General features: G+C 39.0%; 2 protein-coding genes across 3 annotated transcripts in view; one reads left to right on the top strand and one right to left on the bottom strand.

Annotated features, from left to right (window-relative positions):
- LOC137628880 (uncharacterized) overlaps positions 1-22,920 on the top strand; it is a 403,929-nt gene that overhangs the window by 281,633 nt on the left and 99,376 nt on the right. The window lies entirely within an intron of this gene.
- The window catches only part of LOC137628876 (enoyl-CoA delta isomerase 2-like), a 50,355-nt gene continuing 32,513 nt past the window's right edge, over positions 5,079-22,920 (bottom strand). For both annotated transcript variants that reach the window (XM_068360128.1, XM_068360127.1), the window contains exons 4-7: positions 18,937-19,054; positions 10,505-10,624; positions 8,302-8,472; positions 5,079-5,528 (exon numbers count right to left, since the gene is read on the bottom strand). In XM_068360128.1, coding sequence (XP_068216229.1) covers positions 5,406-5,528; positions 8,302-8,472; positions 10,505-10,624; positions 18,937-19,054 — 532 coding nt within the window. In that variant the 3' untranslated portion in view covers positions 5,079-5,405. The remainder of the gene's footprint in view (positions 5,529-8,301; positions 8,473-10,504; positions 10,625-18,936; positions 19,055-22,920) is intronic.

The following is a 22,920-nucleotide window of genomic DNA, read 5'->3' as shown; positions in this document are numbered from 1 at the left end:
TCTCTAGTCTTCACTTCCTCTCTTGTAATCCCTTCATTGCCCCCAACACTTTACATCCTTCTTTCACTTGCTGACATCTGCTTCCACTCCACCATTTGCAGTAACAAAAGAACCCAAGTACTTGAACCACTCCCTTCTCATGCATCCCATAGCCTTACTCTTACCCACATCAACTATCAACTTCCTTCTCTCACACACCCTTCCAAACTATCACTAATCGACTCCGCTTCTCCTCCAAGTCTGCAATCAATACAGTATTATCCATAAACAACAACTGATTCACCTCCCACTCATGATCACTATCAGCTGTCAGTTTCAATCCTCAACCACGTACTCGATTATTCATCTCTCTTGCAACTCCATAAACAAACAAATTAAACAACCATGGCAATATCACACATCCCTGTCTCAGCCCCACTCTCACTGGAAACCACTCGCTCACTTCATTGCTTATCCTAACACATGCTTTACTACCTTTGTAAAAACTTTTCACTGCTTGCAACAACCTTCAACCAATTCCATATTAACTCGTAACATTCCACATCGCTTCCCTATAACCATCAGAAGCTTTCTCCAGATCCATAAATGCAACATACACCTCCTTACCTTTCACTAAATATTTCTCGGATATCTGCCTTACTATAAAAATCTGATCATTACATCCCTTATCTCTTCTAAAACCACCTTGCGCTTCTAAGATTGCATCCTCTGTTTTATCCTGTTCATTAGTAATCTACCATACACTTTTCTAACCACACTCATCAAACTAATAACCCTAAAATTACATGACTCGTGCACATACCCCTTATCTTTATATAGCGGAACAATACACGCACACACCCATTCCACTGGTACCACTGACAACATAAAACATATATTAAACAATCTCACCAACCATTCAAGTACAGTCACACTCTCTTCCTTCAACATCTCAGCTCTCACACCATCCGTACCAGTTGCTTTTCCTACTCTAGTTTCATCTAGTGCTCTCTTCACTTCCTCTCTTGTAATCTCTCTCTCACTCTCATCTACCATCACTGGCATCTCAACACCTGCAACAGCAATTATATCTGCCTCCCTATTATCCTCTACATTCAGTAAACTTTAAAAATATTCCGCCCACCTTTTCCTTGCCTCCTCTCCTCTTAACTACCTTCCATTTCCATCTTTTACTGTCTCTTCAATTCTCGAACTACCCTTCATTACTCTCTTCACTTCTTTCCAAAACTTTTTCATATGAACGACCCAATCCCTGACCCCTCTCCAGTCAGCTGCCCTCTTTGCCTCAGCTACCTCAAGTTTAACTTTCACATTTTCTCGCTAAGTCTTTCATACTTCTCTTCTCTATTACTCTTCAAATGCCCTCTTTTTCTCTTCCACTTTTATCTTCACTCCTTCATTCCACCATTCACTACCCTTACTCATGCTGCCTCCAACAGTCCTCTTGCCACACACATCACTTGCAATCCCAACAAAAATTTCTTTTACTAACTTCGACTCCTCTAAATTACCAGTTTCTCTCACTTTTACTTCGTCATATGCCACTTCTAACCTATCTTGATATTCAATTTTCACTTCTGGTTTTATTAACTCTTCAACCTTCACTGCCTCCCTTTTACAACACCCCCCCCCCCTTCTTTTGCTACAAATAAATTTCCTTCAACCAAAAAATGATCAGACATACAGTTAGCTATACCCCTAAACATGTGTACATCTTTCCATCTTCCAATCATCCTTCTAGTTATCAACACATAATCTATTGATGTCCTTTCTACCACTATTCCATTTGCCACTCTTACCCACGTATACTGTACTTGGTATTACCTTACATAAGGCTATCGAATCTCGTCCAGGTGACAGGCTATTGAATGTATGTTATCAAGAGGAAACTTATAAAATTATGCGTGAATTGATGTGCACCTCTCTCTCTCTCTCTCTCTCTCTCTCTCTCTCTCTCTCTCTCTCTCTCTCTCTCTCTCTCTCTCTCTCTCTCTCTCTGTATATATATATATATATATATATATATATATATATATATATATATATATATATATATATATATGTGTGTGTGTGTGTGTGTGTGTGTGTGTAAAACTAGTCCACTGCAGGACGAAGGCCTCTGACATGTCCTTCCACATGCATCTGTTTGTTGTCTTTCTATGCCAGTCTATACCCACCAATTTTCTTAGTTTGTCAATCCATCGTGTTCTCTTCCTTCCCTTGTAATCTCGAGGGACCCATTCTGGTATTCTTAATGTCCATCTATTATGTCATTCTCATTATATGTCCTACTCACGTCCATTTCATTTTTTTTTTTTTTTGGCATGTTAGAATATCCTCTACTTCAGTTTTCTCTTGTATCCATGTTTTTCTCTTGTATCTGTGTTGTTCTTTTTGTCTCATAGTGTTATTCCCACCATTATTCTTTCCATAGCTCTTTCAGTTGTATCTAGCTTATATTCTAAGGCTTTAGTAAGGCTTAAAGTTTTAGATGCATAAGTTAATACTGGTAGGACCATCTGATTAAATACTTTTCTTTTTAGAGAGTTGCATTTTACTCTTCTTAATCTCATTTTGTTTACCAAAAGCTCTCCACCCCTTGCTTATCCTTCTTTTAATGTCAGTCTCGTGCCCTGGGGAACACTTACTGTCTGTCTTAAGCATATATATTCATTAACAATCTCTAGAGATTCTTCCATAACCCTTATTTGTTGTCTCTGTATTTTCATTGAACATTATCTTAGTTTTACTCATATTCATTTTCAGTCCTACAATTTTTGCTTTATTCAAATCTATCATCTTTTGTAATTCCTCTCATGATTCACCAACAGAACTATGTCAGCTGCAATCTGAAGTTGTTAAGGTATTCCCCATTAATATTAATTCCTACAATTTTACAATCTAAATTTTTAAAAACTTCTTCTAGGCTTACTGTGAATAATTTAGGAGAGATGAGCTCTCCGTGTCTAATTCCTTTTTCAATCAGAATTTTCTCACTATATTTATATAGTTTTAAGGATAGTTGTATTTCCTGTATAGTTCTTAGAGTGTTCTAACATAAGATTGGTCTATTCCTTACCTTTGAAGGGCTTTCATTTCTGCTGAAGTTTTGACAGAATTAAAAGCTTTCTCATAGTGTATAAATGCCATACATAGTGGTTTGTCATATTCTATGGATTTTTCCATTACCTGGTTAATTACATGGATATGGTCAGTTGTTGAATACCTACTTCTAAAGCCTGCCTGTTCTCTTAAGTAGATTAAAGTCTAGTTGTCTTTCTATTTGGCCTAATATGATCTTTGTAAATATTCTATACATTACTTATTGGGTGGTAATTTTTATAGGTCTTTTATGTCTCCCTTGTTGTGAATTAGTATAATGATAAAGTTTTTCCAAACTGTAGGCATAGAGCACTCTTGCAGACATTTTATGTAAAGTTCAGCTTGATTAACTAGAATGAAATCTCCTCCATGTGTTATTAAATCCTTTGTTAGGCCATTTTCTCCTGCTGTTTTGCCTCTTTCCTTGCCTATTATTGCTTTCTTTGCTTCTCCTACTGTTACTTTTTATACTAGCTCAGGTGTTTCATTATCAGTATTGGTAAATTTATTTCCTATATCACTATTGTGTAACATTGTATAGAAATCCTTTGCAATTTTCATAACTCCATCTCTTTCGTTGATATTTCAGTTTTCATCCTTTCAGCAAACATCTGTTGGCATCCTGTTCCAAGTTATCTTTTCATCAATTTGATGCTTCTTCCTTTATTTAGTGATTCCTTAATTTTGCTTTGATTGTGTGTATGAATATCTTGGGTTTTTAGTTTGCTTATTGTTTTGGATAGTTCTGCTGATTCTATTCCATCTCTCTTGGATTTTACCCTCATTTCCAATCTTTTCTTTATTATACATATACCAATGGACTGTTAGACCAATTGCTGGTTCATGAACTTTAGCTAGACCCAAGTACTACCACTACTTTATATTTGTTTCACCTCTTTCACCTGCCATATTTCAACATTCATTTTACTTCACAGTCTGGTATAACCATTCTCGTCAGAACACACCACTTAGTGACGATTTTGCTTGAAATCAAACCTTTAATTTCAGCATTCAATCGGATTCAGAATAATAAATAATAGTAAATTTGGGCAACATAGTCGTTTTGGGAGGTGGGAGGCCATTCATTGCCAAAATTTCACAGGGGAAAAAAAAGGGGGACAGTAGGAACATAAGGCTAAAATGTAGCAGCAGCTAAGAGCTGAAGGGACATTACAGACCCTTAAGTAATGCTTACAGAGTACAATGCGAGGTTCACTGACAGCACTGAACACCTAATTCACCGATTGGTCATGGAGGTTCCACTTACTTTCTGTCTTGGATGGGACACTGTAGACAAACTAATGGTTCTTTGCGGTGTCTATAAACCTCTTTTGCACATTTTGGCAGTCTCCCCACCTACTAGTAAAACTTTATTTTTACTTTACCTTCCTTTAATTATTATCTCTCATTTAAAAGCAAATCTTTTGCGTAAGTCCTACGAAAGTCCAAAAATGTAACTAAGTGACCTAGTTAATCTACAATACTTGATTAGAGTATAATTTTAAGGATCAGTTAATACTGGATTGTTTGACCTGCACAGTGTTGATTACCCTCTACCGTCAAACTATGGAATTCTCTTTGTGTCCCCATTTTCCCTGGAGTTCACAGCCTTGTCCCTGATTAACAACAAATCAATTGCTTATCTTTGGGATAAGCTCTATCACTTCTTACTTCTTCCTTTTTTGTTTATTTTTGTTTCAGGCAGGTCTAAACGACTGCACTTGGTCTCCTATTGTTTCAGGTTTCTATTGACATCATTAACACCTCTAAATCCAACTCAACTTTTTAGTTAAATATGAAATTAGTCTTGTAATTTAGTCTTCATCAATGACCTTTTTCTATGGCTTGTATCTTTCTACAGATGTTCATCCTAATCCTTTATCCATATATACCTAGCTTTCACAGGTTACATATCAGTAAGATTCTTTAAGGAGGAAGCTTCGTGTAGCCAATAATATGGGAATATGAAACAAAAATTCTACAATGAAGAAGAATGAAAAATCTATCTTGCTTTTATTTATCATCTAGAATATAAACCTAAAATACAGATTGATATAACATTATAAAACATTTACTATATGTCTTCATTAGAGTTAATGAGAAGATCATCCACAATATATTGTACTGTCCAGTTGCATTATTCACAAAAATATCTGCAGACCTTAACCGCAGTTATCACACCAGGATTATGCCACTATCGCATGCTACATTGCAGAGGCTGCATACCATCATAACCATCATTTTAGTATCTGTGCTACTTAGCACTTCATAAAGTGCACAAAATATCAACTCCAACAAAGCTATCAAATCTTTACATTAGCAGGTAAAGGAGGCAAGGAACTTGCAAATTTCTTGTACTCTTCACTATCTGGACACAGCTTTGCTACCAAACGTTCTGCCACCCTCTTGGACTCGGCAATGTTCACCTGCAAGAAAAACAAATGGTAATGACCTCCGCTCATTAGGAATGAAAATAAACCTGATTTACAAATTATCATAAGCAATTCTCACAACCTACGATTTCAAAACGAGAGTTAACAATTGGAGCAAGGCAAAGATGGGCGACTTGTAAGAGACCACAGAGAAGGTTGAAAAGTCCAAGTCTGAAAGGACTTGACAGGGATTGGGGTAGGATAAGAGATAGCTGGGAGAATGTTGGGAGGGGATGAAGACGGATACAAGGTGATTTTAAGATTAAAGTACATTACTGTAAGCAAAAGGTAAAAAAGGGTGGGGCAGACCCAGCTGCACTCTACTCGAGCACAATGTTTGTTTTCGTAAATTGGCATCGTAATGAATGTATTCACTGACATTAAGACAGACTACAGATAGTACCCCAAAATAGTGTCTGATTTATGAAACTTGGAACAAAAGACAAATCCATAAGATTTTTTATATATTTTTTCAACCTTACCTAAAATAAAGGTTGCCAAACAATTTCTTAAGCTGGAGCCTGCCCTACTCGAATACTTTCAGGTTTCAAAACGTTTAATAAAGTTATAAAGTTAAAGATAATATTAAGATAATATATGCAGTTACTCTGTTATATGATTTTGATATTGGTTGCACTGGATCTAAAGAAAGCAGCATTCAGTGGTTAAACGATAGCATGATGAAGTTAATGAATAGGTTGCAAATGAAAAGAAATATGAATTAATTGCACTAACACTAATATGATATTAACTTTACAAAACTACTTGGGTTATGGTAGACTGAAATGTTCTCCTTCGCTCAAGGGACTAACTACTGCACTGTAATTGTTCAGTGGTTACTTTTCTCTTGGTAAGGGTAGAAGAGACTTTAGCTATGGTAAGCAGCTCTTCTAGGAAAAGGTCACTCCAAACTCAAGCCATTGTTCTCTAAGTCTTGGGTTGTGCCATACTATGGTCTTCCACTGTCTTGGGGTAGAGTTCTCTTGCTTGAGGGTACACTCGGCCACACTATTCTATCTTATATTTCTTCCTCTTGTTTTTAATAAGTTTTTATATGAAAGATTTATTTTAATGTTATTGTTCTGAAAATATTCTATCTTATTGTTAATCAATTCTCTTGTACTGCAGTTTATTTATTTCCTTATTTTCTTTTCTCACTGGGTTATTTTTCTCTGTTGGAGCCCTTGGGCTTATACCATCCTGCTTTTCCAACTAGGGTTGTAGCTTGGCAAGTAATAATAATAATAATAATAATAATAGAAATTTGAAGGTTCAAGCTTACATCGTGCTCAAGGCAAAATAGCGTTCATTAGTGTCTACATCTTTACTGTCCTTGTGAATTAAGAATGGGGGTGGGGGTGACTGACAGGCCCACACACTTACCAACGGTGTCATCAGTTACCTGTACCTGGGCATCCCTGGTCCTATCTTGGGTGGAGGTAGAGAACTTGTCGCTGATCAACAGCAACCTTAATATTTTCCCTACAACTAAAATTCTTGCTCAGTGGTTCTTAAATTCACTGCTAGATCACATTACCATATAAGGGCATTCATGTCTTGGAAGTTGGTCATACTGTATACAGTATTTCAATCAAAGCTATATAACAGACCTAGTCATCCCCTATAACTTTCATGTGAGCTCTTCTGTTTGGGGAATTATGACATCTAAAGCATTTCACCCACTGTCTCCCATTTCATACACTTCCTACCCAAATTTTAGGGTCCTGACAACACTGGGATGAGTGCCGAATAATAAATAATTTTGTTTTAACTTACCACTGATTAATCTAATACTATTTAAGCAGATTTCTCAAAATCCCTTTCTGTTTAAATTCTAGTTTCCCATAACTAAGTGCTTTAACTTAATTGTCACTAGTTTACTCAGTTCAGTATTTCTCAGATAATCTTCACGGCTAAAATTCATATTTTCTCCTGAATATTACATATCAGAGTTCAAATTAATACTAAAGTACAGAGTGGATTCACAAAAGTATCCTTTTAAATTACCAAGTGGTTATCAAATGATTTTGAAAAACTTTCCATTTCATCATGTCCCCTTTCACTCAATGTCTTTGTTAAGACAACAAACCTTATAAAGAATGAAGTAAAGTACACATCGGTTTTCAGACAAAACATGTTTTCATGGGAACACGTGAGAAAAAAATGATAACCTGGTGGGAGCTCGACAAATGGGTATAGGTGGTTTTCTATTGGAAGGGTCTGGATGTTTAATGTAGTGTTTGAGAATGGATTAGAGTTCTCTTGCTAGGGGGTACACTCGGGCACATTATTCTGTCTTATTTCCCTTCCTCTTCTTTTGTTAGTTTTTATAATTTATATTGGATATATTTATTCTAATGTTGTTACTCTTAAAATATCTTATTTTTCCTTCTCTCCTTTCCTCACTGGGATATTTTCCCTGTTGGAGCCCCTGAGCTTATAGCAACCTGCTTTTCCAACTAGGGTTGTAGCTCAGTAAGTAAGTAAGTAATAATAATAATAATAATAATAATAATAATAATAATAATAATAATAATAATAATCTGATGAACCTACTTGGGATCATGAAGCCATTCATATTTTGGAATATGTTTTTGCAAAGGGGCACATCATTAATTCAGCAGATACGGGATAAATATTGCAGTAATAACTGTCTGTTATTTTCAAGTCCCGCTTTCCCAAATTAAGGAACTTTGCTTTTTAAAAATTAAAACAAAACAAAGTCGTAATGAAAATTATGAATACAAGTAAAAAAAAAAACAATTACCTCATGTAGCTTTGCCCGGTGAATTTCCCGACACAACTGTTTCGAATAGAGGAGGGATTTTGGCGGAAGCTTGGTCATGGCTCGTACTCGTGGCCACACCTCTTCTTGAAAGGTGGCATCGGGGTACACTTCCGTCACCAGGCCCAATTTGCAGGCCTCGGCTGCACTAACCTTAGATAAAGAAAAAAATATACTAGAATAGGCTTCAGTTTAGCCATTAAAATAAGAAGCAAATACAGTTCTGTATTATTAACATTAGGAGACAGTTTAACCAAACCAATGAGTTAGACTTCTCAAGTTTTCCAATGCTGCTCAAAGTCTTTGTTCTGTATGAATATCTTAAAACTTGTTTAACTCATAGTAGCTCCAATAAAATTTAATGATGTCCAGAACTGAAGGTTTTAAATTATATCAACTGTACAAAAAATTATCACTATTGTACTGAAAAGATGTGGACTATAATAAAACAGTAAAATAAGATAAAGAGAATATTTTAAAGTTAAAACTGCTGTCTTATTTACAATATAATTGCTTTTTACATTATTGTTTTTTTACAAAAAGACATGACTGATTAGCCATACAAAAAGATTCAAATTAACTGTCCTATTTCATACAAAAAGAAACTGGTCCTTCTAGGGATTCATAAACATGAATAATAATTTAAGAATATAAACTAATATTTTGTTTACCCTCATTCCTGCTTTGTGCCTTTTCTAATATCAAAGAATAACTGGTAAGATTTTTCCTTGCCAAAGCCTCCTACCCATTCCAACTTTCTTATTCATTTCAATGTTTATTTTACTTACATCTACATCATCATATCACTTAATCCACTGTTTTTAATTGGATGTCATTCCTTTCAGTGTGATAAACTTATCATTTCATACTATTTTTGCCTTCTCTATATTTCCTCCGATTCCAGATGTCAGCTTATCAACACAAAACAAACAATTCCCACATAGGTAGTGGGTTGGCCAGGGCACCAACCACCCATTTAGATACTACCGCTAGGGAGTTATGGGGTCCTTTGACTGGCCAGACAGTACTACATTGGATCATTTGCCTACACATACACCAAATAATCTGGCCTATTCTTACAGATTTTTCCCTGTCCTCATACACATGACAACACTGAGATTACCAAACAATTCTTCTTTACCCAAAGGGTTAACTACTGCACTGTTATTGTTCAGTGGCCACTTTCCTCTTGGTAAGGGTAAAAGAGACTATTTATCTATGGTAAGCAGCTCTTCTAGGATAAGGATACTCAGATATCAAACCATTGTTCTCTAGTCTTGGGTAGTGCCATAGCTTATGTACCATGGTCTTTCATTGTCTGTCTTAGAGTTCTCTTACTTGAGGGTACACTATTCTATTTTATTTTATTTCTCTTTCTCTTCTTTTGTTAAATTTTTTATAGTTTATATAGGAGATATATATTTCAATGTTACCGTTCTTAAAATATTTTATTATTCCTTGTTTCCTTTCCTCACTGGGCTATTTTCCCTGTTGGAGCCTTTGGGCTTATAGCATCCTGCTTTTCCAACTAGGGTTGTAGCTTGGCAGTTGATAATAATGATAATAAATGTATCTCGCTCAAGAAGTGCACCCTGTCACACCCATACTGAGCGGAGAATTCCTGTGTGTAGCACCGCCCACCACCGACGCCATCTCTCCCCACAATATCTGTTTGGTTACTCTCTGCTCAGTAATGGTGTGACAAGGTGCACTTCCTCAGAGCGTAGAGTACAACGAATTCCTGTGTTATGGTAGCCTATGCGGTAACGTCCCTGACTGAAGATTGCCAGACTGGGGTTCGAGTCCGCTCAAACTTGTTAGTTCCTTTGGTTGCTGCAACCTCACCATCCTTGTGAACTTAGGATAGAGGGTTTGAGGGAGCCTATAGGCCTATCTGCTGAGTCATCAGCAGCCATTGCCTGTCCCTCTTGGTCCCAGCTTGGATGGAGAAGGGACTTGGGCATTGATCATATGTATATATGGTCAGTCTCTAGGGCATTTTCCTGCTTGATAGGGCAATGTCACTGTCTCTTGCCTCTGCCATTCATGAGAGGCCTTTAAAAAATAACTGTACATAACAGAATTAAACAGAATACGAAGCTTGAGAACAAAATATGATTTTCTTTTCTTAGCTCAAAGCGTACTTTCAAATCTAGCTTTCCAACAAGCAAGGTAAAACCCTTACCTTCTTATCAAAGAGCAATAATTCTGTTGCTTTGCTGTGTCCCATGACCATAGGAAAGGTATAAGTGGAACATCCTTCAGCAACTATGCCCAGAGATGAGAATGGTGTGAAGAATATTGCCTGTTTTAGAATGAAAAAATAAAACATAAATTTATTAAGGTTATAGGGAAATAATATATAGAAGGGTCTCAATTTACAAACTTAATAGGTTCCAAGAAGCTTTATGTAAGTCAAATTTTATTAGATTTTGGCCTCTGTTAAGCCTAACCTGAATCGCATGCCTATGCTTTCCCGATACAAAAGTCAACAAATAGTCAGGTTTCATATCAAATGGATATCAGGTTATTATAAATGTTGTTTTGCTTACTGTATTAAATGATGTAATATGTTATTTTGATAATAAAATAAATTTTTGAATATACTTACCCGGTGATTATATAAGCTGCAGCTCTGCTGCTCGACAGAAAAACTCTACGTAAAAAATCCGCCAGCGATCGCTATGCAGGTAGGGGGTGTACTTCAACAGCGCCATCTGTCGTGCAGGTACTCAGTACTCATTGTAAACAAAGAACTCAATTTTCTCCTCGGTCCACTGCGTCTCTATTGGGGAGGAAGGGAGGGTCCTTTAATATATAATCACCGGGTAAGTATATTCAAAAATTTATTTTATTATCAAAATAACATTTTTCAATATTTAACTTAGCCGGTGATTATATAAGCTGATTCACACCCAGGGGGGTGGGTAGAGACCAGCAATAAATGTTTACATTATTATGAGCTAAGGATTTTTTATTTCATTTTAGCAGTTATCAAAATAACAAACATAAAATAAATAAGTACCTGGTAAGGAAGTCGACTTGAACAATTACTCTGCCTTTTTAAGTACGTCTTCCTTACGGAGCCTCGCGATCCTCTTAGGATGCTGAGCGACCCCTAGGATCTGAAGTATGAAGGGTTGCAACCCATACTACAGGACCTCATCAAAACCTCTAATCTAGGCGCTTCTCAAGAAAAGAATTTGACCACTCGCCAAATCAATCCAGGATGTGAAAGGCTTCTTAGCCTTCCGGACAACCCAAAAACAACAATAAAAACATTTCAAGAGAAAGATTAAAAAGGTTATGGAATTAGGGGAATGTAGTGGTTGAGCCCTCACCCACTACTGCACTCGCTGCTACGAATGATCCCAGGGTGTAGCAGTTCTCGTAAAGAGACTGGACATCTTTAAGATAAAAAGACGCGAACACTGACTTGCTTCTCCAATAGGTTGCGTCCATTATACTTCGCAGAGATCTATTTTGTTTAAAGGCCACTGAAGTTGCGACAGCTCTAACTTCATGTGTCCTTACCTTCAGCAAAGCTTGGTCTTCCTCACTCAGATGGGAATGAGCTTCTCGTATTAACAGTCTGATAAAATAGGATAAAGCATTCTTTGACATAGGCAAAGATGGTTTCTTAACAGAACACCATAAAGCTTCTGACTGTCCTCGTAAAGGTTTAGTTCGTCTTAAATAGAACTTAAGAGCTCTAACAGGGCATAAGACTCTTTCTAGTTCATTTCCAACCATATTTGATAGGCTTGGAATATCGAACGATTTCGGCCAAGGACGAGAAGGTAGCTCGTTTTTGGCTAGAAAACCAAGTTGTAAAGAACATGTAGCCGTTTCAGATGAAAATCCGATGTTCCTGCTGAAGGCGTGAATCTCACTGACTCTTTTAGCTGTGGCTAAGCAAACCAGGAAAAGAGTCTTTAAAGTGAGATCTTTAAAGGAGGCTGATTGTAGCGGCTCGAACCTTTCTGACATGAGGAATCTTAGTACCACGTCTAAATTCCAACCAGGTGTAGCCAAACGACGCTCCTTCGTGGTCTCAAAAGACTTAAGGAGGTCCTGTAGATCTTTGTTGTTGGAAAGATCTAAGCCTCTGTGACGGAAGACTGATGCCAACATGCTTCTGTAACCCTTGATAGTGGGAGCTGAAAGAGATCTTTCTTTCCTCAGGTATAAAAGGAAGTCAGCTATTTGAGTTACAGAGGTACTGGTCGAGGATACTGATACTGACTTGCACCAGTTTCGGAAGACTTCCCACTTCGATTGGTAGACTCTAAGAGTGGATGTTCTCCTTGCTCTAGCAATCGCCCTGGCTGCCTCCTTCGAAAAGCCTCTAGCTCTCGAGAGTCTTTCGATAGTCTGAAGGCAGTCAGACGAAGAGCGTGGAGGCCTTGGTGTACCTTCTTTACGTGTGGCTGACGTAGAAGGTCCACCCTTAGAGGAAGAGTTCTGGGAACGTCCACTAGCCATCGAAGTACCTCGGTGAACAATTCTCTCGCGGGCCAGAGGGGAGCAACTAACGTCAACCTTGTCCCTTCGTGAGAGGCGAACTTCTGCAGTACCTTGTTGACAATCTTGAACGGGGGGGAATGCATATACAGTAGGTCTAGATGTGACCAATCTAGGAGAAAGGCATCTATATGAACTGCTGCTGGGTCCGGGATTGGTGAGCAATATATTGGGAGCCTCTTGGTCATCGAGGTTGCGAAGAGATCTATGGTAGGCTGGCCCCATGTGGCCCACAGTCTCTTGCACACATCCTTGTGTAGGGTCCATTCTGTTGGAATGATTTGTCCCTTCCGACTGAGGCAATCTGCCATGACATTCAAGTTGCCTTGGATGAACCTCGTTACTAGAGAAATGTTTAGATCTTTTGACCAGGTGAGGAGGTCCCTTGCGATCTCATACAACGTCATAGAGTGGGTCCCTCCTTGCTTGGAGATGTACGCCAAAGCCGTGGTGTTGTCCGAGTTCACCTCCACCACTTTGCCTTGAAGGAGAGACTTGAAGCTTTTCAAGGCCAGATGAACTGCCAGTAGCTCCTTGCAGTTGATATGCATTGTCCTTTGACTCGAGTTCCAAGTTCCCGAGCATTCCCGACCGTCTAATGTCGCGCCCCAGCCCGTGTCCGATGCGTCCGAGAAGAGAACGTGGTTGGGAGTCTGAACAGCCAGGGGCAGACCCTCTCTGAGGCTGATACTGTCCTTCCACCAAGTCAGGGAAGACTTCATCTTCTCGGAAATGGGGATCGAGACCGCTTCTAGCGTCTTGTCCTTTTTCCAGTAAACAGCTAGGTGATATTGAAGAGGACGGAGGTGTAGTCTTCCTAACGATACGAACTGTTCCAGGGATGATAGTGTCCCTATCAGACTCATCCACTGCCTGACTGAACATCGTTCCTTCTTCAGCATGTTCTGGATGCATAACTGGGCTTGACTTGTTCTGGGGGCCGACGGAAAAGCCCGAAAAGCTTGACTGTGAATCTCCATCCCTAAATACACAATAGTTTGAGATGGGACCAGTTGCGACTTTTCCAAATTGACCAGGAGTCCCAATTCCTTGGTCAGATCTAGAGTCCACTTTAGATCCTTCAGACAGCGACGACTGGAAGAAGCTCTTAGAAGCCAGTCGTCCAAATAGAGGGAGGCTCTGATGTCCGCTAAATGAAGGAATTTGGCTATATTCCTCATCAGCCTCGTAAACACAAGAGGAGCTGTGCTTAGGCCAAAGCACAGGGCTTGAAACTGGTAGACAACCTTTTCGTAAACGAATCTCAGAAAAGGTTGGGAGTCTGGGTGGATGGGGACGTGAAAGTATGCGTCCCTTAGGTCTAAAGAGACCATCCAGTCTTCCTTTCTGACCGCTGCTAGAACGGACTTTGTGGTCTCCATGGCGAACGTCTGCTTTGTGACAAAGACATTCAGCGCACTGACGTCTAGCACCGGCCTCCACCCTCCTGTCTTCTTTACCACTAAGAGACGGTTGTAGAAGCCCGGGGTTTGATGGTCCAGGACTTTGACTACCGCTCCCTTTTCTAGCAAGAGAGACACCTCCTGTTTCAATGCTCGTCTCTTGTCTTCCTCTCTGTACCTGGGAGAGAGATCGATGGGAGACGTTGCTAGAGGGGGTTTTCGTACAAACAGGATCTTGTACCCCTCTCTGAGCAACTTCACAGATTGTGCATCTGCGCCTCTCTTCTCCCAGGTCTGCCAGAAGTTCTTGAGTCTGGCTCCCACTGCTGTCTGAAGAAGGTGGCAGTCAGACTCTGCCTTTAAAGGACTTGGTTCCTTTCTTCTTCCCACGTCTCCCTTCGGCACGAGCACCTCCTCTGCTGGAGGCTCTGCCACGAAAGGGCGGAATAAATCTGGACGCTGGAGTGTCCATCCTTGGTCTTGACAAGGTAGGCAAAGGGGTGGCTTTGCGGGCAGAGGACGCAACCAGGTCATGGGTGTCCTTCTGAATCAAAGAAGCAGCAATCTCCTTAATCAAGTCCTCTGGAAAAAGGCACTTAGAGAGAGGAGCAAACAGAAGTTCTGATCTTTGACACGGTGTCACTCCAGCTGACAGGAAAGAGCAAAGGTTCTCATGCTTCTTGAGGACTCCGGATACGAACGATGCCGCAAGCTCACTAGATCCGTCACGTATGGCCTTGTCCATGCAGGACATGATGAGCAAGGAAGATTCCTTCTCAGTCGGGGAGATCTTCCTGCTCAAAGCTCCCAGACACCAGTCCAAAAAGTTGAAGACCTCGAAGGCTCTAAATACTCCTTTCAACAGATGGTCTAGGTCCGAAGGTGACCAGCATATATTAGAGCGTCTCATGGCTAGCCTGCGGGGAGAGTCTACAAGACTTGAGAAGTCGCCCTGGGCAGAGGCAGGAACTCCCAAGCCGAGAACTTCTCCCGTGGCATACCAGACGCTCGATCTGGAAGAGAGTTTAGCAGGGGGAAACGTAAAGGCTGTCTTCCCTAGACTCTTTTTGGACTGCATCCAATCTCCTAAAACTCGTAAAGCTCTCTTGGACGAGCGTGCGAGGACGAGTCTCGTAAAGGCAGGCGAGGATGACTGCGTACCTAAAGCAAACTCTGACGGAGGAGAGCGTGGAGCCACAGACACAAACTGGTCCGGAAACATCTCTTTGAACAGAGCAAGAACTTTTCTAAAGTCCAAAGAGGGTTGCGTGGACTTGGGTTCGTCAAGGTCCAAATGTGGTTCATCAACGTGTGCCGCATCGTCATCATCAGAGAATCCATCATCCGAGAATTGAGGAGGAAGCGGCAATGGAGTAGGTATCGGCTGGTCAGCTGAGTCCGGTCGCACGGGTGCACGCGTGACTGAACCGGACGCAACGTCATGGAACTGTTGCCCAGTCTGTGAGCTGGCAACAACCATAGCAGCGCGGGGACGCACAGCGTCTACTCCAGACTGTCTAGTCTGATGTGGGCGAGCAGAGGCAACCACACTGGGTTGCGGAGGTTGACGCACTGCGTCAAAACAAAACAACTTTGACGGTTGTTGTACCTCGCGAACGTCAACGGAAGGTTCCGTGCGTCGCTGAACGTCAACATGCGGCTGGCAGGGTACACTGGAACGCATGGGTGGCGGGACTCTCTCAGTTGGAGTGCGCAAGAAGGTCGCCTCAGCGTCCACAGGACGCACAACCGTGGTTGGTTGTAGGCTAGAGGTTGGTGCAGCAGCAACCTTCTCCGCACGAAAGTCCTGCATCAGAGACGTTAATTGGTACTGCATGGTCTGCAGCAAAGACCACTTAGGGTCTGCAGGAGCAGGTGCGGCGACAGACGGTGCAACTGCCTGAGGCGGTACCGCTTTGCCTCTCTTAGGAGGTGAGCAGTCATCGGAAGACTGCAGCGAGTCCGAACTGACCCAGTGGCTACAACTGGGCCGTTGGACTTGCGCGGAAGGGACCGACTTGCGCTTAAGAGGTCGTGAGACCTTGGTCCATGGTTTCTTACGAGAAACCTCTTCCGCAGACGAGGAATAAATGGGCTCTCTCGTCTCTGTGTGGGTGGGGCGATCTTGGGTAGATACGCCCGAAACCACGGAGGGAACGTCTGTTCGCTGATTAAAGCCTCTCGAACCCTTTGGTCGTACGACATTGCTTCTCCCCTGGACTTGGGAGCTTGCAAGAGGTCCCGGACTAGGAGGACGACAGGCACGAACAGACGAACCCTCAAGCGCAACACTATCCACAACACTATCACTCACTTTATCACTTCCCACTGCACTCTTACACTTCAGCTCCTTGACGTCCGCCATGAGCTGGTTACGGTCACTAGCCAAGGACTCAACTCTCTCACCCAGAGCTTGGATGGCACGCATCATATCTGCCATCGAAGGTTCCTGAGTGCCAGAAGGGGGATTAGGAGCAACCACTACAGGGGAAGGAATAGGTTGTGGGGCATGAGGAGAGGAAAAATCAACGGAACGAGATGAACTTCTCCTGACTCTATCTCTCTCTAGCCTACGTGTATATTTCTGGAATTCGATAAAATCGAATTCCGAAAGCCCAACGCATTCCTCACATCGATCTTCCAATTGACAAGTTTTATCCCGACAATTGGAACAAACGGTGTGAGGATCGATAGAGGCCTTCGGAAGACGCCTTGAACAGTCCCTAGCATTCTTGAGAAAGGTCAGCCATTTTGAATTGGTCAAAGGGGAATTCAAAAACTATCCAAAGTCATCAACAAATAATCCGATATCAAAAAAAGAATGCAAGGATTTATTGAAGAGAAAGCCTGCACAGCGAAAGCTCAAAACTAGAATAGTGTACTTCACCAAATAGTTGTGAAAACAAATCCAGTTAGCAACAGCGAATTAGTAGGTCTTGCCGGTAGCACGACAGAGAGAAAATTGAGTTCTTTGTTTACAATGAGTACTGAGTACCTGCACGACAGATGGCGCTGTTGAAGTACACCCCCTACCTGCATATCGATCGCTGGCGGATTTTTTACGTAGAGTTTTTCTGTCGAGCAGCAGAGCTGCAGCTTATATAATCACCGGCTAAGTTAAATATTGAAAAATTGTTTTATAACAATATTTCTTTATATTATCTTTGTTATTTTCAGTTGAATTTGTGTTTGCATCTCCGAATGTTTGTAAGTTAAGACCTAATATAGAAAAGTACAGCACAGTACAGTAAGGTACAAATAATTTCCAACAAATCCTTTACGGTATAGTACACTGAAATGACAAAGATGACTGAACTTTATACCTATAAATTCATAATTCAGCAGAATCTATTCACATATAACTTTATTCTAAACCACATTTTCTGCGTAGTATTGACGGCAATTGAAAGACATGATAACGAATACTACTGAACTTCAATATTGTACATCTGGTTCAAGATGAAAAGTTCTGGATTATTATCATACACATAATATGCTCCTCAAAATGGATACAACTATTTGTAGCCGAATGGATCTGCTTGACAGTGACACCTCTCCAGTGAAAATGCAAGTGAAGCAAGCCACAGAGGAGCAAATACCAGTTGAACTGAGTACTTTATTAGATAATATAAATAACTTCAAAATACTCGCCGTCACGGCTATCAAACTGTAAGATTATTGGACCGTCATACTAGAACTATGGCCCCGTAGCCAAAACACCCTAGAAGTTAAAATGTCACACTCGTGCCACATATGTGTTCCAGGGTACGTTGCATAAAACTATACCAACATGTAAGCATAACATCCTTACGATATATAAGACGTACAGCATTAAATACGTAATCCTTAGCATATGCAAATTAATAAATGGTTTCTCGCCCACAAATAGATTTTTCCTTCGTCAAAATCCCTTTTAATTCATTATCTTTCTGTTCTAAAACAATAAATCAAAAACTTTCAATTGTCTTCAAAATCACCAACAAGATCATTCTAATATGGAAACATTTAAATTAAACATAGAGTTAAGGATTTCTGGAATTAAAAACCAAATTTTTTTGCAGTACACAACATCCCAACCATCTATAAAGTAGAGTAACCTCATGCAGGTTCCTGTCTTAACAATTTCTCATCTATTCTTTGTGAAACATTTACATCTTGAAGCTGTACTCTTTTTTTTTTTTAAGTTAGATCACATACATAAGCCTCGACTAACACATGATGAATACACTGAATTACGAACATTCCTCTCATTATTTCCACATAACTGGATTCCCGTACAGTATTGCAAGTATTAGAGTAATGTCATACTGTACTGTTATTTATCTTTAAACATCAAAGATAGTATAAAATTTAATTTGAAGTACCATTCCACAAAAAATTTAACAGAAAGATAAAAACTGTAATAGAACATTGCAATAAAACTAATTCATTCATTTTATTTAAAATTGATGATAATGAAAATGGCTTTTATGTAATTTACATAATTCAGTCAAGAAGTAATATCATTACCGACCTTTATCAAACATGACATTTCTAAATGGAAAATAGTTAGATTTGATATGCTAATAAAGTTTTCTCGAAACTAACGGCAAAACATTACGTTCTTTGATACATAAAATTACCGCAGTTGAACCTCTGTATCTGTCATATCAAATTCCATAAATTGAATCAAACTGTAAAAATACCTTACCCTTTGCGTAGCAAAAACAGCATCATACATCGGCAGAAGTGTAACTCCCGCCCCAACAGCTGCTCCATTTATTACAGCAACCAGAGGCTTTGGAAAGTCAATGAATGCACTGAAATACCTGTAGGAAATCAAAGAACGACTGCTATTGCCACTCAACAATGGCTGACCAGCATAAACTAACTTGCCCTACAACTATCAAAGTGGTAAATTCAGTAATGTAATTCCAAGTCTGTGAAACTTAATAGCCAACCAGAAAAAAAAGTTTCATAAACCTAAAGAAGGAGTGTAAGCTGCATCACTTAATAGCTAAAACATGTTCCCAGGAACCCCGCGATTAGCTGCTATTACCAACTATACTCTAGGATATAGGTTTAGTCTATGCCTCTGCATATGTTGGAGCATGTACCAACCGTGTGTCACACGATCGTACATACAGTAGTAATGACATTTCATTTTGTGTCTATATTATGCTTGTATCTTCGCTCTCCCCTCGCACTGACAAGGACCTGAAATAACATGTCTGTTTTTCTCACCGTTAACTGTTAACCGGTGCGGTGTCGGTTGAACATGAAATTTCCTGTCATGTCTTTTATGCATTTTTTGCATGGAGTTTATGTTTATAAAAACGGATGTTCTGTAATAAAGTTACTCAGCTGCTTTCATCATGCCTTTGAGTCACAACCTTCTCTCAGCCCGTCACACTAGTCATTGAAGGATACAGACAAAACTCCCTATTGTGAGGATGATGATGTTTACAGAGTGTATTGAGAAACTCACTGTATGTATTAAAATACATTCTTTGCAGCATGTTTTGTCTTTCTTGTCTTGTTTAAATTTTTACCTCTTAAAATAGTTCCCTCCAATTAGTCTAGGAATCAAGAGACATGGCTCTGAAATCTGGTTAAGTTGCTCCATAATAATATTAAAAAGACAAATATAAAAGAAATACAAGAAAAATTATGGAAATTTTATCATGAAATCTATTATTTGCATATGTACCTAGTGTTTATTATGCTTTAACCATGGAAGCCATCAGATTCTAGATCTTTAACAAACAAAACATATCACCCATGTTATGCCCAGTAGACCCGATGAAAATTGGTTTAAAATTTTAATTTTAGTATCCTTACACCATCATAAGTTTATCAACAGGATGCATTTAACATGCATTTGTACAACTGGCTGGAAGGAATAGTATACAACAAGTCCCCCTAATAAAATCAATTTATATTTTCCTAAAAAGCTCACTAATTTCATAAACAAAGAAAAAATATCACCATGATTCTCACTTATACATTAGATTTAGAACAAAACCCTGCCTTAAATTAGAAAAATGTTTTAATCCATTATTCTCAAATCTAAATATCAAAGTGACTAAGCGGTTGTGACAAGTGAAGGGTAGCAGTTTACCTTTCTTACCAATTAATCTTTACTCAAAAAGGCTTTTGTATGAAGTAATGAGTATAAAAACCTCCTCAGGTAATGAATTCTTGTTTCAAATTATATATTATTATTATTATTATTATTATTATTATTATTATTATTATTATTATTATTATTATTATTACTTGCTAAGCTACAACCCTAGTTGGAAAAGCAGGCTGTTATAAGTCCAAGGGCTCCAACAGGGAAAATAGCCCAGTGAGGAAAGGAAATAAGGAAAAACTACAAGAGAAGTTTAAGAAGAATAACATTAAAATAAATCTTTTATATATAAACTATAAAAACTTGAAAATAACAAGAGCATAAAAACTTAAAAATAAGATGCTTTAATTAGCTTTCTTTTAATTTAGAAAAAAGATAAATTCATAAAGAATAATAATTGAATTCTTCCAGCGTTCCAATATATTTTACATCAAGATGAAGAACTTTTAAAAATTCATTCAATAGCAATAGCTTATTGTTATTATAATAGTAATATGAATTGTATCATAAAATTCACGTAATAAATAATCATCCTTGTTATATATCAGCAGTAACCTCCATTTCACTTCTAATGGCATCCTCCTTCCCTTTTCAAGTAAACAGTATAAAGAAGGTCCTTAACTTACAAACATTCAGGGATAACAACACAAATACAACTAAAATCGTAGATCGCAGATATTGTATCATTAGTTCGTAATGAAATATTGTAATAAAACATTATTACTGTATATAACTTAACCCTTTTACCCCCAAAGGACGTACTGGTACGTTTCACAAAACTCATCCCTTTACCCCCATGGACGTATCGGTACGTCCTTGCAAAAAACTACTATTTAAATTTTTTTTTGCATATTTTTGATAATTTTTTGGAAACTTCAGTCATTTTCCAAGAGAATGAGACCAACCTGACCTCTCTATGGCGAAAATTAAGGCTGTTAGAGCAATTTAAAAAAAATATACTGCAAAATGTGCTTGAAAAAAAATAACCCCTGGGAGTTGAGGGTTGGAAATTTCCAAATAGCCTGGGGGTAAAAGGGTTAATACAATAATCGAAACGTCATTTGCAATATCCTGATATTTAATTCATATGGAATAGAACTATTTAATCCAGCCACTCAAGGGGCCACGCCAGCCTCAACTTGGTGCCAGTTCCAAGGCCAGGTAAATAGGGAGGGTTGGCGGCAGGAAAGGCATCCGGCCATGAAAAATTAGCCAAAACAAATATAGCTAGTGGAGATAGTGAGATTAAATGGTGATGAAGTGTGGGGCAGAGGTAGATGGAGAAAGTTGACCGGAAACATCGAACCCACATATAAGTGGGAAAAAATATAGACAAAGAAGAAGAAGATGGAATACAACTATTTGTTGACTTTTGCAGCTATGAATCATGGCAATTAGGTTAGGCCTACCCTTGGACAAAATTTAACAGAATTCGACTTATAACAAGCTTCTGGGAAACTATCAAGTTTGTATGTTGTGGCCCATCTCATTAAGAATTCCATTGTCGACTTGTTCCTGTTAGTTTTTAAATTCACCTGGCGAAGTTGGCTTTATCACTAACTTGCAATACCTTCACTACTTCTGACATGTTTTTCCAAACACTTCAACACCTACTACTGTATATAGAATCATAAAACCAGATAGACACATTTCTTTTACCTTCTAATTTCTATACTATCCTACTCATTTTAATCTTAAAAGTAGTAGGTTGGCCAGGGCACCAGCCACCCATTGAGATACTACCACTAAAGAGTTATTGGGCCCTTTGACTGGCCAGGCAGTACTACATTGTATCCATCTCTCTGGTTACAGCTCATTTTGTCTTTGCCTACACATACACAAAATAGTCTGGCCTATTCTTTCCACATCCTCCGTCCTCATACACCTGCCAACACTGAGATTACCAAACAATTCTTCTTCATCCAAGGGGTTAACTACTGCACTGTAATTGTTCAGTGGCTACTTTCCTTTTGGTAAGGGTAGAGGAGACTCTTTAGCTATGGTAAGCAGCTCTTCTAGGAGAAGGACACTCCAAAATCAAACCATTGTTCTCTAGTCTTGGGTAGTGCCATTGCCTCTGTACCATGGTCTTCCACTGTCTTGGGTTAGAGATCTCTTGCTTGAAGGTACACTTGGGCACACTATTCTATCTTATTTCTCTTCCTCTTGTTTTGTTAAAGTTTATATAGGAGAAATTAATTTTAATGTTACTTTTCTAAAAATATTTTATTTTTCCTTGTTTCCTTTCCTCAGTGGGATATTTTCCCTGTTGGAGCCCCTGGGCTTATAGTATCCTGCATCTTCCAACTAGGGTTGTAGCTTAGCAAGTAATAATAATAATAGTGCCATAGCCTTTGAACCATGGCCTTCCACTGTCTTGGATTAGAGTTCTCTTACTTGAGGGTACACTTGGGCACACTCTTCTATCTTATCTATCTTCCTCTTGTTTTTTCAAGTTTTTACAGTTTATGTATGAAAGATCTATTTTAATGTTATTACAGTTCTTGAAATATTTTACTTTGATTGTTTATTACTTCTCTTGTAGCTTATTTATTACTT

Source organism: Palaemon carinicauda, chromosome 36 (assembly GCF_036898095.1).
Source record: "Palaemon carinicauda isolate YSFRI2023 chromosome 36, ASM3689809v2, whole genome shotgun sequence".
In the NCBI taxonomy this organism is placed as follows: Eukaryota; Metazoa; Arthropoda; class Malacostraca; order Decapoda; family Palaemonidae; genus Palaemon; species Palaemon carinicauda.
Note: the sequence above shows the minus strand (reverse complement) of the source record. Positions and strands in the feature narration are given on the sequence as shown.